Raw genomic sequence first — 16,282 nt, 5'->3', positions numbered from 1 at the left:
TGTTATTGAATTCTTGTGCAACAAATAAAGCTAAAAGATAGGACTATTCTGAACCTCTCTTATATGTGTCTTACTGCTAGCTCAGCCCAAAACCATTCCCAAGCAAACGCTGCCTTTTTAACTGTAGCATACCTTCAGTTTTTCAGAGGTGAAAGAGTTGCACAGGGTATAGTTGGACCATGTTCGGTTGCTCTCAGGGTGCCGGAACCAGTTTCCAGTTTCATCACAGTATTTTGAAGCCCTTTCTGATGAAAAATTGCAATAAGAGTTATTTTAGCATATGCATATTACACATTTAAAAATCCATACAAGAATAATTTCTATGTTTGGAAATAAAATACCTGTGTAACAAAATTAAAAGGATTTTCAACTTGTGCAATTAATATACAGTGCAATTAATATACAGTTGTCTGGTTTGATTTGTTTTTCTCAGAGATTTATCTGATGTCATTTATGTGTCTCCTTTTTTTCTTGAAAGAATGCAGTAAATTATATATACCTAGCCTTCATTCAGATGCAGGTATTTATTGCATGAATTAATAATAATTCATTTAAAGAGGTTGCTGAAATCCATTTATGGAAGAGAAAGTAATGTTAGGTCCTGACACCAAACCTGGTGGAAGTGTGCACGGGCAGGCAAACACAGTGGTGTCTGCATATTGTTAGTTCTTGTCCCAAGTTGCAACATTGATATTAGAAAATGGATGGGCCCACAGGCTAGCATGCAAATCTGACTTTTTGTTTTCAAATCAGACACCTGTTGGTATCCACACATAGATGCTACTGAACTGAATCTTGCAGCAGAGTTTCAGGTATCAAGGGAAATACTTAGTTAAAAATACTGCGCATGGAAAGGGCAGCAGGCAGTGTACAAACAGGAGTGGGTGCTGGAGATGGTGACAGCCCCAGTGCCAGCGCTGCCCTTGTGCAGAGGGGGAAGGGTCCTGCCCAGCCTCTCTGCTCGCCTTCCTCGGAGGCTGCAAAGCATGTGGGCGCTGGAAGGAGCAGCCTCACGAACATTTTGGCACATGTCCCAGGTGTCCAGTTTAATTTAGGCTGGCCACAGAGTACTCCGTTTAAATGATTGGATATGCACTTGGCTTCTCCTCGTGTCTCTCTGGTGCTGGTTCCTGCGCCACAGGTGGCTCTGGTGTCCTTCCCCAAAGCCTGCTGCACCCATGGCTCTGCAGGCTCGTGCTCCCTCGCATGTGTCCTGTTGCTGTTGTAGGGGGACGGTCGGGGCCTCAGCATCATACAGCACTGAGTGCTGCTGGAACTGCAGGTGTGTGCTGTGTCTGTGTCCTCCTGGCCATGCTCACGTTTCTGCCTGGGAAACCCTGGATGCTGAGGTGCAGACAGTCACTCTTAATCACCTGTTGAGTTTTGGATTAGTTCCTTTGGCCTTCCCTCAAGCATTACCCACATGGGAGTCAAGGAAAAGTTTGCTCGAGTAACAAAGGCAGGATAAGATCCGAAATTTAAATTATTTGATGTTTCCTTAGGTAGTGACACAGCTGTTTCTTTATGAAAATAATGATATTTCAAGGCTGATTTTTATGTAGTCTAAAAAGCCTATATTGACTTCCTTTTACCTATTCTAGCTTTATAATTTTATTGCATTTATACACAGATTATCAACATTTCCAGTCAACACACTTTTACAGAGCAAATTATCATTTGAACATAACTTCATCTGTTCTGTTCAACATTTCCATTTATTTTTTTAAGCAGCCCCTATGGTTAATGATTCTATTAATTTGGAAAATTCATATTCCCTCCATATATCCTAAGGAAAGCAATCAATCATATGGCAAGGTAAGGATTGTATAGTCGGAGCTATCTTCCTCTGACTAGAAATGCACTTTACATAGTGCCGTTAGAAAAAACAAGAAAAAAAAAAAACCAACCCACAATCCTCCAGAACACATTATACTTTCAAAATTACTGTGAGTTTCATATAATAGATTTGGGGGAGTTGCTGAAATCAATACGTGCATCAACACCACCAAGAGGGACAGTACATGTTATCTCAGCCTTCCATCACTGCAGCTTGTAGATAAACTCAGACCGCCTGTGTAGCAAAGTTCCCGTTGTACTCATTGCCAGATATTATCTAAAGCTGGAAAAAAGTTTTCAGTCATAGATATAAGATTAATGATTATGCTACCATGGAACACAGTGTACAAATGTACCTACTATCCTATGCACTCTGCAAAGTACACGGCTTTTCTTAACATGCTATAGGGTTTAATGCTAATATCATCTATCATGTCTATGCTTTAGTGCCTAGGTAGGCACTCTGCCGAAGTTTAATGTGGCCTCTGTACTTTTCCTTGAAGCCAGACAAACACAACTGATCCCAACATGGACACAGCCACGACCCACTGATTTCTTGCTGTGATGTTGTCAGAAGATGTGACTGGGGGATAAGACTCCCTGCTGTCCACCCCAGTGACTCAGACAGGTCAAACACCTTTTCTAAATCTATGATTTATACAGAAATGTGAGTCTGTAACCCAGCCACTGTTCTACTGGAAGTCACTCTACAGTGGCCCAGTAGCAGGTGTGGGATTATGAACCTGGGCATGTGTTGGTTTTTATGCCAACCAGAAGAATCTAGTAAGCTCTGAAGAAATACACAATGTGTAAGAATGGGTAAGGCAACACGAGCAAGGCAAAATGCAAGGGTAGACTTTAATACAATTCAGATACTATGTAAACACTAATTATAGGCCCTGTCTGTACCCTATTATCTTGGATAGGGCACCACTTGGGCATCATATTATTAAAAGTGGAGAAATGGTGACATTGCCTTGGATTTGTCTACCTGACTTCAGCAACCATAAAGTTATGCAATTCATAGGCAACTGCGCAGGCTCTCTGTAGTTACCTTAGAAAGACAGACTCTTCGAGGAAGGGAAAAATGGATAAGAGAAATCTCATCTACAAGGTCAGTTTCATGGAAGTAGTGAAGTGTCTAAGAAGATTAACCGGTAGTAATAATTTTGCATGTGGTATTGATTGTGCTACCAATAGTGCTTGTATTTTCATAAAAACAGCTCGGTCATTTGTATATAACAAATATTTTAACCCAATAACTGTGGAACAAACATGATAGCTCTTTCAACCAGGTTTTTACAATTAGACCAACTCTATAACTAGTATGTGTTAAAAGAGTCAACATCAGTTTTTCATTTATTGTTGAGTTATAAACTGGAAATAGAAGTTTTCCTCTCTTGTGGTGCATGCTCAGCACATACTAGACATTGGATTCTTTGCCATTGTTTGGATAGACCTGTGCAGTGCTTTGTTTTGCAGATGAGGAAATAGCTCATGTAGCACATTTGACTGACTTACATCTTCAGTAAAAATATTCTAGAAGAAATTTTTTCAGAAATGGAAAGAACATCTGATATAATACAATGGAGACCCTAGAAATCTTTAATTCCAGTGTCCTAATAATGAAGGATCATCACTATCATCAGAGTCCATCAGTCATCAGAATGGCAATGTGTATAATAGAGTCATATTGTGCATTGTGGGAATAAGAATTGATTTTTAAAATACAGCTGTCAAGTTTGCTAAGAAGCGGGACAGAAATACACAGAAATGTAGGGGGAAAAGAAGCAGCTGGACAAAGAGTTCAGATTTGTTTTATATATCACTATCTAAATGATATCACCCCAAGACAGGAAAATAGGACCAGCAGAAATCCAGAGCTGTTTTTTTTAGTCAGAAAATTTGCATTTCGTGGCAGGAAGAGAAGGGCTCTGCCAGGCTCAGCTGCTCAGGGTGCTCCAGCATGTCCCTGGGGCTCCTGCCCACCAAGGATTCTGCTCCTGCCTGCAGCCCGCAGCGAGTGCAGGCACGTCACCCTGCCGAGGCACCGGGCTGGGTGGGAAGGAGCACGTGATGGACTGGGTACACAGGAGTCGACATCACAGTTGGGAAGGTGCTTGAATAAGGGGATGCTTGAGGAAGTGACCTTCCTGCCTTCCAGAACCCAGGAAGGTGGAAGGAGCTGCAGCTGCTGCCATGATCCAAAAGGTCTCTCTCCCTCTCCAGTTTGTGCAAGGCCATGATTTCTCATCTGCAATAACTGCTCTTGTCAGCTTGACAACATACTCAGCTGAATGCTTTTTGCATTTTGCCAGCTGTGAGAAGGGTGTGCTCGTGTCCCTCAAATGCAGTCCCTTGTGGTCATAAGCAACACAGCTGGTAAATCCAAAAAGATCAGCAAGAACCATCCAATCTGCTCCTCCTCCTTCTGCATGGAGCATTTATCCTTATTTATTTAAAGGCATTTTGTAAGAAAGACAAAGCAATCCAGAGACCGCAGTATGGCACAAGAAGAGAGCTGCAGAGAGCACAAATACCACAGTGCATCTGCTGCCTCCCCTGCCATAATCCACACTCCAGAGCAAGTGGACATCAGCCCCTCTAGTCAGTGTCAGAGCAGGAGGGCAAGGCTTTCATGTTCCTCAGTTGTGAGAGGTAGCAACATATTAATCATCCTCTGAGGTAACTGCTTATGGATACACATGGATCTGTTTGCAAATTGCACTTCTAGAAACTTTGCTCTTGGAGCCACATGAAGAGTTATGAACAACTGGTTTACAAAATGGAACCAAAGACAGAAACCCAATAAAGTGGAGAACAGAGTGAAGTTTAGCTAAAAGCAGCCTCGGATCACAAAGTTAGGCTGGGCTTGCTCCCTGCTGGGGTGGTTGCTGCTCTTAACCACTGCTCTTTGCCAAAGAGGAAAGGGAGTGAAAGTGAAACAAAAAAGTAAGGCTGCCACAGTGCAACTTGTACTTTCAGTTCCATTTCTGTATGTGACTGAACCAAACTAATCTTGATCAAATGAACCATGCAGGGAGAGTAAGGTGGATAATGTCACACTCACCTGCCATAAACCCAACAGCGTATGGACAGCACAGGGCAACTTTCTGCTCCTCCTGCTGCCCTCAGTAAATTGGCCTTGCTAGAAGGCCATTACAACCACAATATATTTCCCCCTTTTTTTATTAGCAAGAATATTACTTGCATTAATTACATACTACATTCCTATCAAATTCAATTCCTAGCAGTTTCAGCATGCCCTCGAACAATTTCAAAGGGATTACACCAAAAATTAATCTAGATAAAATATGAATATAAAGTACAATTCAAGAGAAACCAGGCAGTTGCCTGAATAGAGGAGTATAAAACTCAGCCCTGCTCAGAACTTCACAGTCAGGAGTGGATGAGACAATGAATTTCCTGCTGTCACTGGAGTTAAAGCAGTAGGTCTTGGTATGTTTTCCAGACAAATTGATTTGTTTTTATGCATTATCACACTGCGTGTGATCATCATTATGAGGAAGATTGCTACAAGAGGCAGCAGTTGTTTGTTGAAAAGGACAAAGTTGTTAAAGCTTGTAGACAGGGGTTTCTGTTTGTCTCTTAACTTTAAGATCCTCATTTCCTTTCACAAGGTAGAGCTTCCTCAGGTGGGAAAAGCAGCATGGGAGCCCGGGCTAACTGAACAGACTAGATGGTCCTTCCTCCTTTCAGAACACAGACTTCTCTCTAGTATGAACTCATGTAGGTTCAGTAAAATAAACAAGACTACATCTAGTAGTACTGAAGTTGTCTGACACAAAATTAATGGAGTAGTGAGTGTGTTCCCCATCATTTTGCTTCTGGGCCCTTTTCTCCACAATATTATTTCATCTTATTTACCTTCTATCATACTCCAGCAATTTCTTGTTGGCATCAATGCTGAATCTTATTTGGGGTTCAGATATCGAGCTGCTATAAAGCACCCACAGGTGGATATGGGAGGAAGATCTGATCCTGTGCTGTCAGATAATATTCCAATTTTCCAGTTATAAGTGATGAGTATCAAAGCACAAAAGCAAGGCTGTATGACCTAACTTTATTCTAGGACTCGAAGTTATAGATAACCTCAAACAAAACCGACTTAAGCCACCAGTGAACTGATATAAAATGATTTTGCAGATCTCAGGGCAGTCCAAAGCAGCACAGCATGAAATATTAATTTCAAAAGTCCGTGGGGCTACTTGCATGCCTAAAATACATGCTGAGATGGTTTCATATCATGGAGACTTAATCGGAAGAAAATCTGACAGTCATTGCAGTTTTCATCTTGTAAAACTGTTGTTCTTTAAGAGGAATTTTCTGTTTCTCAGCAGAAAATCTATCTGTATTTTGTTTAACAGGCAGAAGTTACCAAAGGAAATAATGACTTGTGACACAAAACCTGACAGATTTCTCAAGACAGCTGAACCTGTGCTTTTGGCCACCTGTAAGTGGCAGCCACTTCCATTAGCAGCTGAAAGACTTCTAGTCACCCCCATGATTTCTTGTCTCCCTCCTACTTTATTAAGTCCCAGTGTGACAATCAGCCACCTGCAAAGCAAAGTCTGCCTGCCTGCTGGTTTGATGCCGCAGCTCTAATAGATGCTGGGGAACCCAACAGCTACTTTAGGAAAGTGGCTCTCGCTCAGCGAGGAGATGCTGAGCTGCCACTGAGCCAGTGAAACAGTGTCAACTGACCAGAATGCAGGCAAAGAGGCTGACAGAGGTGCTGACAAGAGAGATGTGCCAGAGGAAAATACTGAGTCCAGGAGACCATAGGTTTTGTTTCTAAACATGATAGCAGAGAGAACAGCAGGAAATCAGTTATGGAAGCAGGCTTCCCCCCCCCTCATGGCTGTGTAAAGAGAACAGGAATACTAAAAAATTCCCAAATCTGCAAGTTTTAAGACATGGCAGAAAGAGTAACCACAGTACTCACACACTGTGGGCCAAACTCTGCTGCGTGCATCTGCACATTAAAGGGTGATTTGCAATCAGCTGTACAAGCCACAGACCTTGGTGTTAAGAAGCATTAACAAGTGAAGTGAGGAGCTTCTCCATGGATGGGTTGAATTACTACTTTGAAGAGTGCTGTTGTAGTGGAGCAATTAGTTCAGAACAAGTCACTGGAGACAAGTGCGCAAGTGGAAAAGCTGGAAATAGGTGGGTTGGGAGTGAGCAGGAGAGTGGCTCTGTCATCAACCCCACGCACTGAGGGATGAGGACTGTGATTCATGGGGAGACTTCTGTGATCACAGAGCTGCCCAACACACACTTTTGCAGGTAATAGCTGAACGGCACATGAAGTATACGGGACTGTTAGTGCCCCATTTTTTTCTATGGAAACCACGGAAGCAGCAAAAGCAGAAGCCTTGTAGTAAATTGTGCTATTCCTCAGAGGGGCTGTTGCTACATGGGGATGATATCACAAACAAATTGGGGGCTGAAGCAGGAGGTACAGACCCTGTCCAAGAGGCACCTCTAACATGCATGTAGGAATAGGCTCATGTAACCTCATGATTCAGAGACTCAAGGGCTCTCCTGAACATGAGCACTTCTTTATGGGAACTGAACCAAGTTTGGCCAATTCTTTTAAACTGCCCTTCTGACATCTTTTGTCCAAATAGCCTAACGGTTGAAGCACTTGTCCGTAGAAAGGGAGACCTAGGTCAAAGGCACTCCTCCAGTTGAGGGTCTCAGGTCCTCAGCCTGTTTCCCCCTGGTGCTCCAATGATTAGTTGTGAGCATGGCCCTGCTGCCAGACTCCTCCTAGAAAACTATGACACTGTACAGAAAAGAGCTCAAGACTGTGTCAGAAAGCAAAAAGAGGTCACAAAGGACAAGACTGCAATTTGTTGCCTTTTGTGTGTCTCAGGGAGGTAAACTCCTGTAAGATTTGTGGGGTAGGTCTCAGGGTGTTTCCACAAGAGGTGGACAGTCACATCACCACATGAGCCCACTCTCCAGGCATACAAATCCTTCAGTCCATCCTGTCCAATGCCTGCTTCCACTGGAAAGGGGGAGGTTCCTCCATCAAAGTTGGGATGCAGGTTTGAATCCCCTCAGACTGGGGCTGACACTGGAAGTTTCCCACTTGCTGGGTGAATTCTCTAACCATGGATAGCTTGATTTAGAACAAACAGAAATATTGATCAATCTGACTGCTACTGCAAATGGAATTCAGCAAACTGCATACCAGGTCTGATCCAATCTGGAACCTCTTCTGTTTCTAAGTAGGCAACAAGCACAAAAAAAATCAACAGTTTTAGCTGCTGTACTGGGTAATTAATTCACATCTATGCAATAGTCTGTTTCTTTACTTTCCAGTTGGGCATATATATTTTGGTTTAAACTTGTGGAAAATATTTAGATTTATATAACCTCCTTTCCAAATGTTTAGTTTCATGGGTTTTAATTGCAAGTGGTAGCACACCGTGGCATCAAGCATCATCTATAAGCAATATGCCCTGAGTGTGGAATACATAACTGTGTCTTTCTTCAAACAATGCTCTTTGTGGGGTTTTACTTGTGTCCAGTATTTCCTTGTATCTATTCAGCAATATTTATGTACTTGATTTTACCTTTACTTTGTCCTTCTAAACTTTCTGGAATTGTTTCTCTTGGTTTGTATGGCTGCTAATATTTGTAAGAAGAATTCAATAAACAACCGAAACTTGGAGACTGAGAGAACATTATTTCTGCTCAACTTCTTCCATAAAAGGGTATTTTCCAATAAAAAATGAATAAAGAACATGCTGATATATATTTCATGCACGTTAGAGTTTCCTGTTAATTACAAAAACTTAGAATGAGGTGTTATAAATGTTTTGATATCATAATTAAATAGTTAATATTTTCATAAACTAGGTTTCATAAATCCATGGGTTATATTTACAAAAATGTAAATTTATAATAACTATTTTAAAACTGAAAATATATAAATTAGACAATCTGAAAGCTTGTTATATTTTAATTTCAGCCAAACTCTCTGAGATGTCACAATGCTGCAGAAATGCCATTGGAAACATGCTTCCGCTCAATGGCACGAATGTTTTGGATATTCCCTTCACAAGACAAAATGATAAAAAGTAATACTGTACCAGTTGGATCAAAGTCTGGAAAATAATCTGGACAATTCTGAGCAGTGATTCTTCCAGCAGGTGTGTCGTCCCAGCACAACCACCCGTCCCATGTTCTGTTGCAGAACAGACCTGGACATTGAAGAGGAATGCAGTAGTTAATTCACACACAGTCACTCCTGAACCTGCTCTGTTCTAGCCTCCCAAGGAATATTGCTGTCTGCAGACAATCTTCTTTTTGCAATAAACTCCCCTGTTATTGCTACACTTTGTGTGGCATTCAGGTGCTGCAAGGTACTTGTTTTTGCTGACCTGATGTTAGCGGTGTTAATTTTACTGGAAAGCGAATGCTTTTAAGCCCGTTGAACCGAATTTTGAATGTACGGTCTAATCTTCTGATCGTCCTTCCATCCTTTGCTGTAAATTTGAACACTAGTGGCAGGGGGGGCCTCAGTTATCCAAAGACTTTACAGACACCCAATTTTCATTTCACTTCCTGCTGTTCAGCAGGTCTGAAAATCAAGTCTGTGTTATGTAAAGGTAGAAAGGGCTTTCAGGGCCATCTTTGCAAAAGATAACGTTTGCAGAGACAGGTCCCTGTGAGGTTGTTGCATTGTTTAGCACTAGAGATCAGTCAGATAACTACAGGTGCAGTGAAGTGAGGTGCAAGACCAATTCGTAACAGGCAAACTCTGCCTGCTGATGCTGACTGAGCAGGCATGCTGTGATCCCGTCCTCATCACACCTCCCTGGGAAGGCGGCATTCTCGAGGCTGTGTCCCCTACAAGGACTGTTACCAGCCCCAGAAACAATGGCCACACTAGAGAGGCAGAACACAGCTCATTCTTGATTTGTGTTACAGAACTATTACAAACTACAGTCCACAGAAATCGCACTATAAGACTGCTGGCTATGACATAATTTCCTGACTGATTGTGGATTTATTCAAGTGAAAAAAAAAAAAAAAGAAAAGAAAAGAGAAAGAAACAACACCCCTATACTTAGTTATTTTCCATTTAAAATCAGTTTGTGTTGAGGAAGGGTATTTATCGTCATGACCATCAGGTTAAAATTAAAAACAGGGAGAAGGTACATCTTGCTTTTTTTGCTCTGGTCCTGAGAAAGTTTCAAAATTGCTACTATGACCATGAAGGTTGTTTTTGAAAGAATCATATGGAAGGGGCCTAATAACTATTGAAAGTTAATAAAATATGGGCAGTTAATTGTTTATAGTGCTTTTTAAATTATCCACAGATAAGCTTTCTTACTGAAGCAAGAAAGCTGTAAAAAGATGTCTGAATTGTTCAAATTTGCACCAATAAGTGGTTTTATGGATTAAAAATTGAAAGCATAAAACTTCCAAATTTTTTCCCAGATATGGAGAGCAAAAAAGATATTTTTATGAACACTCTTTTTTTCATTAGCTAAGATTTTATGCAGCTATATTTTTCCACTGTCAAGTTAAATATGCTAATGCTACTTGCTCACTTAATTAACCAACCATCATATCAGCAGTTTGTTATCTTTCCTTCAGGCATTCTCATGTTCTTCTCCAGCCTTGAAATGTATCTGAAAGACTTTTAGGAATAATTTTGTAATATCAAAGAAACAGAAAAGTGAAAAATGTTTGCAATTTTTGCAACTTAAGCTTGCATCTGAAAGACTGAAGAATGGGTTTGTTAGGAATTTCTAGCTTTAAATCCTTTGCCTTGCCTGATAAAGGAAAAAAATCACTGATGATGATATATACCTTGTAGAATGTGTCATTCAAGGTAAGTAACAGGATCTATATGCACACATACATCCATAAATACATATACTTACACACACACACATATATATACATAGAAATACATATGTGTTTTTAAGTGCTCTGGGAAAAAAACAGTAGAAGTAATAAAACAGAAGGGTTGAACACTGAACTCTTTTATCATCAGCTAAAAATATTACATTTTTGGATGGACAGAGAGTGCTGGAGCACTGCGCCATCCTGTCGGGATGGTCAGGTGTTCCCATGTAACTGGGCACCGCATTTTGATATTTCTTTGGGATTCAAAAGAATCAATTCTATCATGAAATGGGCAAGATAAGTGTGTGCACAGTCTGTTACTTCAGCCCTGCTGACACATGGCTGTTTGTAATGCTGCCACAGTTCACCTCTATTGTATCACCTCTCTGGCTTCTGAGTGTGAGATACTGTGCAGTTCTCTGCAGTTCATTGCCACCAGCTTTGAGACACAGGATTACGAAGGATTTAAACCACTTTTGCACCAGCCTATAAATGAGTGACACCAGGGACTGCAGAGATGCCAGGGAAAAATTAAACACATCTTGGCTGGCTCTGTAAAGTTGTACCAGACAGTGGGTTTTCCTCATGTGTTGGGCTTTTCCTCTCAGAAGACACCCCTATGGTTGTCCTTTACATTAAAGGAATTTCCCATCTTTCCTTTCATATTTGCAGCCAAGAGACTTAGACCCTTGTTCCCTTCCATCCCTTTTTGAAATTTAAATGTTGGATGGCCAGTGAGGATCCTGTAATTCAGTTGAAAATGCAACTTTGGTTGTATTGGCATAATTCCTTAGTCACCCATTATCTTCAGTCTGGGTGTTAAATGAATTAAGTGTGTGTTGCTATGATCATAACAGTCCCTAATGGCAAATCTAGCTGCCAGTCAAAGGAATGCAGGAACTGCTGTGCGGTATCCGATGGCTGCGGGTCTGCCACCACTGTCCTCCTGGGACAACGCTGCCCTTGAGAACATTACCAGGAATTCAAGTCATGAGACATATGAATTTTCTGCTCATGCTAGGAAGACATTTCAGTCCTTTGCAAGGGCTGAAGGTGCAAAAGAAAGGTAAATGCAGCAGAATAATAGATGCATCAAAAAATTACATATTTATAGAGCTGGAGACTAAAAGACTAATCTGAGCAGACAGTAAGGTTGTTTTCATCCATCAAGGCTTGTATTACAAAAATCCCACATTATCTCCACCCCATTTATTAGTTTGGGTTTTAAGTAATGATTTAAAAAATATTTTTAATACATTTTCTTTTTAAATTGTGGCCTCAGTATCTCTGTTTTTACTTGCATAAACCCCCACAGTGCCTCCAACACTTTTTCTCTAGCCTGCCCATAACTTCCATATTTTCTGTGAGAAATAGTTACCAGAACACTAAGCCCCAATCGGGAATGCTTCTTATTCATTGGTGCCATTGTAACACCACTATTATTTGTCATTTCCCTTTTTATTAATCTTAATGTGAGCCTTGTATTCAGTAAAGATGTGTCCCCCAGTGTTTTAAAAACCTCTTTTTGCTACTGTTATTGATGAATACAGACACCTGGCACATCTGTTTTGCTACAGAGCATGACAGCTATCAGTCAATACACGAATGACAGAAAAACAAAACAGTGAGTGAAACAAACAGCATGATATTTATATTTAAGAGATCACCATTCACAAGCAGGTCTTTGTGCAAGCTTGCTGAAAAGATTCTGGAGAATGTCATTCCCTAAGCAAGAACAAGAGATATTCAAGTAGCAAAGCACTGAGCCAGAAATATAGATGACTGAGGTACAATCTGTGTGGGGAGGAAGGAAGAGCTGATCATTCCTTGGGCTCATTCCAGGCTTTTTTCTTTCTTTGCACTTAAGAGGATTCTAAGTAAGTATGAATTTGACTACTGAACCCCAAGCAAGACTATGGGTTAGTATAGAGAAGAAAATGTTTCTTTATAGCCATATAAGTAAGCATAGGAATATACGAAGAAATATTTTAAAATCTTTTTTACCTTTTTTCTTATATGGAGGAGCTCTGTTCATCCTCTCATAGCATTTGAACTGTGAATCTATTATCTTCTGTCGTATGACTGAATTTTCAGTTGCTACAGGCTCTAATGTAGGATCAGTATAATTTACAGTAGAAGAAAGACTTGGGACCGTTCTCTGTGCAGAAAGGAAAAACTGTTAGTAGAAGTGAATAAACCAAGAGGGTAAAATAAAAAAGTGAGGATCGGAAATTTGTACTATGAATTCTTCAAAGGCCTTTTATTTGCACATGTTTAGCATTATGATAGGCCTTATACCTCTTGCAAAACAAATGCTGAATTTTTACTAGTTTACCTCGTTATAAACATAGGATTCAGATCAAGCTCTTTTTCTTGGCAAAACAGAGGACCATTAAAACTTGATAAAGTCTTTAAAATCTTTTCATTTAGCTTAGTGATCTGCAAAAAAATTTTGTATTTTCCCAAAGTTACACGCATGTATTTCCACTCACTTGTGCCCAGACAAAATACCTCAGTGCCACAGTCAGAAACTGATTATTTCATGTTTTATACCACCTGCTTTGAGCTCCTTCAACTGTTAAAATTATAGAAACACCAGGCAGAGAGTTTAAACCTTTCTACCTGGCCTTAGCTCCTACTTAAGTACCAAAGCAAAGTGTCCCTAAATTTAAGTCTGAAAAACAACGTCCTCTTTGATCAAGTGGTGTCTTCTGACTTTCGACTCTGAGCTGCTTGCATGGCAAAGGGGAAGGATCATTGCCTCTGGAAAGCAAAAATCTCAGGTAGAGAGGCCAGATATACTTTTTCCCATCCACCCACCCATCCACCCATTCATCCATCCATCCATCCATCCCTCTGTTGCACAGCCCAGGTCTGTGAGCCAGGGTGGAAATGAAAGTGAGGAGCTTTAGCTAATTCTGTTTTGCCTTAATCCTCTATCAGGACACTTCTCTGCATGAAGGTGATAGGAAAGGATTAGTTCCTCTGCTTTCTCAAGTGAAAGCAATGCTGCCTTCATTGCATGACCCTCTGGTTTTTTTCCTATACTAAACCATACCAAAGCCATCAGAAACACCTACAGAGTCATTTACAGGCTGCTTCAAAATTTACAAGTCTCGTAAGCACAAAGACTTGGCATTTTTAGCACCAAATACTAACACACAGATCTTTAAGAAAGCATTTGTAGTCCAAATTAAAAACATGACAGGTTTGAAAATTCTAATACCATCTTACTTCTTAAATTGTTGTTTCCTTTTTTTTCCTATTGAACATCACAAGTAATTATGGCTCATTAATATATCACTTTCTGTTCAATTTGCACAACTAGAATACCTTGATAAATACACAGCAAAACCACAGCAGATTTGAGTGAGGTGAAAAAAAATGCATTACTTTATCTTAATATTTCTCAGTTTAATTTTTTTGTGCTCATATACCAAATTATTTTTCCTCATTCAATCTAATATCTTTTGATACTAACATTTTCATTTTGAACTGTATACAGATACTGTCTGAAGGTTGGAGAACAGTGAAGGCAGGTTATCTCATTGCACTTAAAAAGGTGCTTGAAATAAAAAGGGAGGAATAAGAGGGAAGATATTTTCTGGTAGATACAATTTTATATAAATTTTATGTACACACACACAGATTTACTTGGACAGTGAAGCCATTTGGAACATTTCATCTGGCCATCCAAGTGAAGAATGAAGCAAGTAGAAAGCCAGAACATGAAATACAGAAGCAAAGCCAATCTTATCACAGAACCCCCACTTGTGAAAAGATTAAGAAGAGTAGCTGGAATCTATGAGGATCATTTAAAAACCAGTCAAGCAATATCCTAAATCCAGCATATAGCATACGAAAATGCAGATAAGGCTCTTGGGATGCTCTCAGGTCTCTCTTAGCCCTTTGTGTCTGTGTATCACCACAGGCTTCTGTACTTCTCTGAAGTGATTCATAGACACTCCATGATAATTTTTTCTTTTGAATAATACCTCAGCTCCAAGCTGTTTGAAGTCAAGAGAGGAATAATGGTACTGTCAAAGAAAGCTAGGAAGGCTTCCATGGCATCACCTCCCTTCTTGATGATTCTTCTGTTATTCTGGGCCAGTTTGGCAACAAACTCATGTTTTGAAAGCATAACCATCTGATTGTGCTTGGAAAATATCACCAATTTTCCTTCCCCTGCCACAATGTTTTTATTTTATTTTTGTTTTCTTCTAGGAAGGAGATGATCTGTTCTTCAGATCTGTTTGACCAAACAAGATCAAAAACATTTCACACTTATAGAGGACAGAAAGACAGGTGTTGCTTGCCATAAATAGTTGCCATTTTTTCATTTGCTTTATCTGTACAGAATGAAGCACAACACAGATGATGAAACAATTGGCAAATGCTGGTTACACAGATAGAAAACGTAGAAACTGTTCAGTGCTTCAGAATATCTTTTCCCCCTTCTAACTTTCTATCCTCTTTTATTCACCATTCTCAGAAGATTGCACACTACAGAAACATGTAAGTTGAAATCAAAAGTACAATCTGTCTTTAGAAAAGGAATGTTCTATTTGCATCTTTTAACTACTGGAGATGTAACAGTTTTTAACTAGGAATTATGATTTTGAGGGGTAAGATACAATTTGGAAACCAAAGGTCGTTTTTGTATCTTGCTGTGTGTAAGGGACTAATACAATTCCTGGAGAAGTTTGCTCTTGTTTTGTACAGGTTAATAGAAATAATATTTGGAGGCAGAGAGTTTATGTGGTGTTGAGTAGCATAAACAACTTGGATTGTGCACAAAATTACTTAAAGTGCTCAACTGTGTAACCAGGTGGGCTGCCCATTCTACAGCCTCTGAGCAAGGCAAACATGGCCCAGCTGAAATTCCCAGAAAAATGTCTATTGCCCACATTTGGGACAAGAATTAACTCAGAGAGATTAAAAGTATAGATGAGACCATGTCAGTAAAGCTCAGTGAAAATTACTTCATCAGTAGAAATCACTTAATGGTCTACAGTAAATCTAAAGCAAGTTCGGATAAAGACTGGCATAATAATGTTAGATTACAGCTATCTTTTAAATTATCTTTTTTTTTTTTTTTTTTTTTTCTTTTTCTTATTACCAAACACAAAGACGCAAGCACTTGCAATGTAATTGAACAGCTTGTGCATGAAATCCAATTATGGGGCTATATGCAAGTGCATTACTGGTATTGTTCATCTGTGATATGCCCTTTAAAAGTGCTCTTCCCTTTGGCTCCTATTATTCGTTTTTTTTTTGCCTAGATTTGAAAATCTGGCCATGGAAGTTTGAACAATATTTTCTTCTACCTTAAAATCAGATGGCCGTTTCAGCAGGCTAATGAAAAATAAATTTGTTGGATTGTTCATGTTGAGCAGCCACACTTCTATTTGCAATGCTGGTGTTTTCTACCATGCCTATGAGAATCACACATCCACCACCACTCTGGGACTTGGACCCTAAAGCCCAATCTCCCCAAAGTCAGTTCAGTGGGCTGATGATCCAGCCTTGAATTCTTGGGGCTCAGTCAGAC

General features: G+C 40.0%; 1 protein-coding gene across 2 annotated transcripts in view; it reads right to left on the bottom strand.

Annotated features, from left to right (window-relative positions):
• The window catches only part of CALCR (calcitonin receptor), a 163,532-nt gene that overhangs the window by 49,735 nt on the left and 97,515 nt on the right, over nucleotides 1-16,282 (bottom strand). For both annotated transcript variants that reach the window (XM_082045848.1, XM_082045849.1), the window contains exons 3-5: nucleotides 12,736-12,889; nucleotides 8,964-9,074; nucleotides 133-245 (exon numbers count right to left, since the gene is read on the bottom strand). In XM_082045848.1, coding sequence (XP_081901974.1) covers nucleotides 133-245; nucleotides 8,964-9,074; nucleotides 12,736-12,889 — 378 coding nt within the window. The remainder of the gene's footprint in view (nucleotides 1-132; nucleotides 246-8,963; nucleotides 9,075-12,735; nucleotides 12,890-16,282) is intronic.

The sequence above is a fragment of the Streptopelia decaocto genome (assembly GCF_964273445.1).
Source record: "Streptopelia decaocto genome assembly, chromosome: 2".
In the NCBI taxonomy this organism is placed as follows: Eukaryota; Metazoa; Chordata; class Aves; order Columbiformes; family Columbidae; genus Streptopelia; species Streptopelia decaocto.
This window is presented reverse-complemented; position numbering and strand designations above follow the sequence as displayed.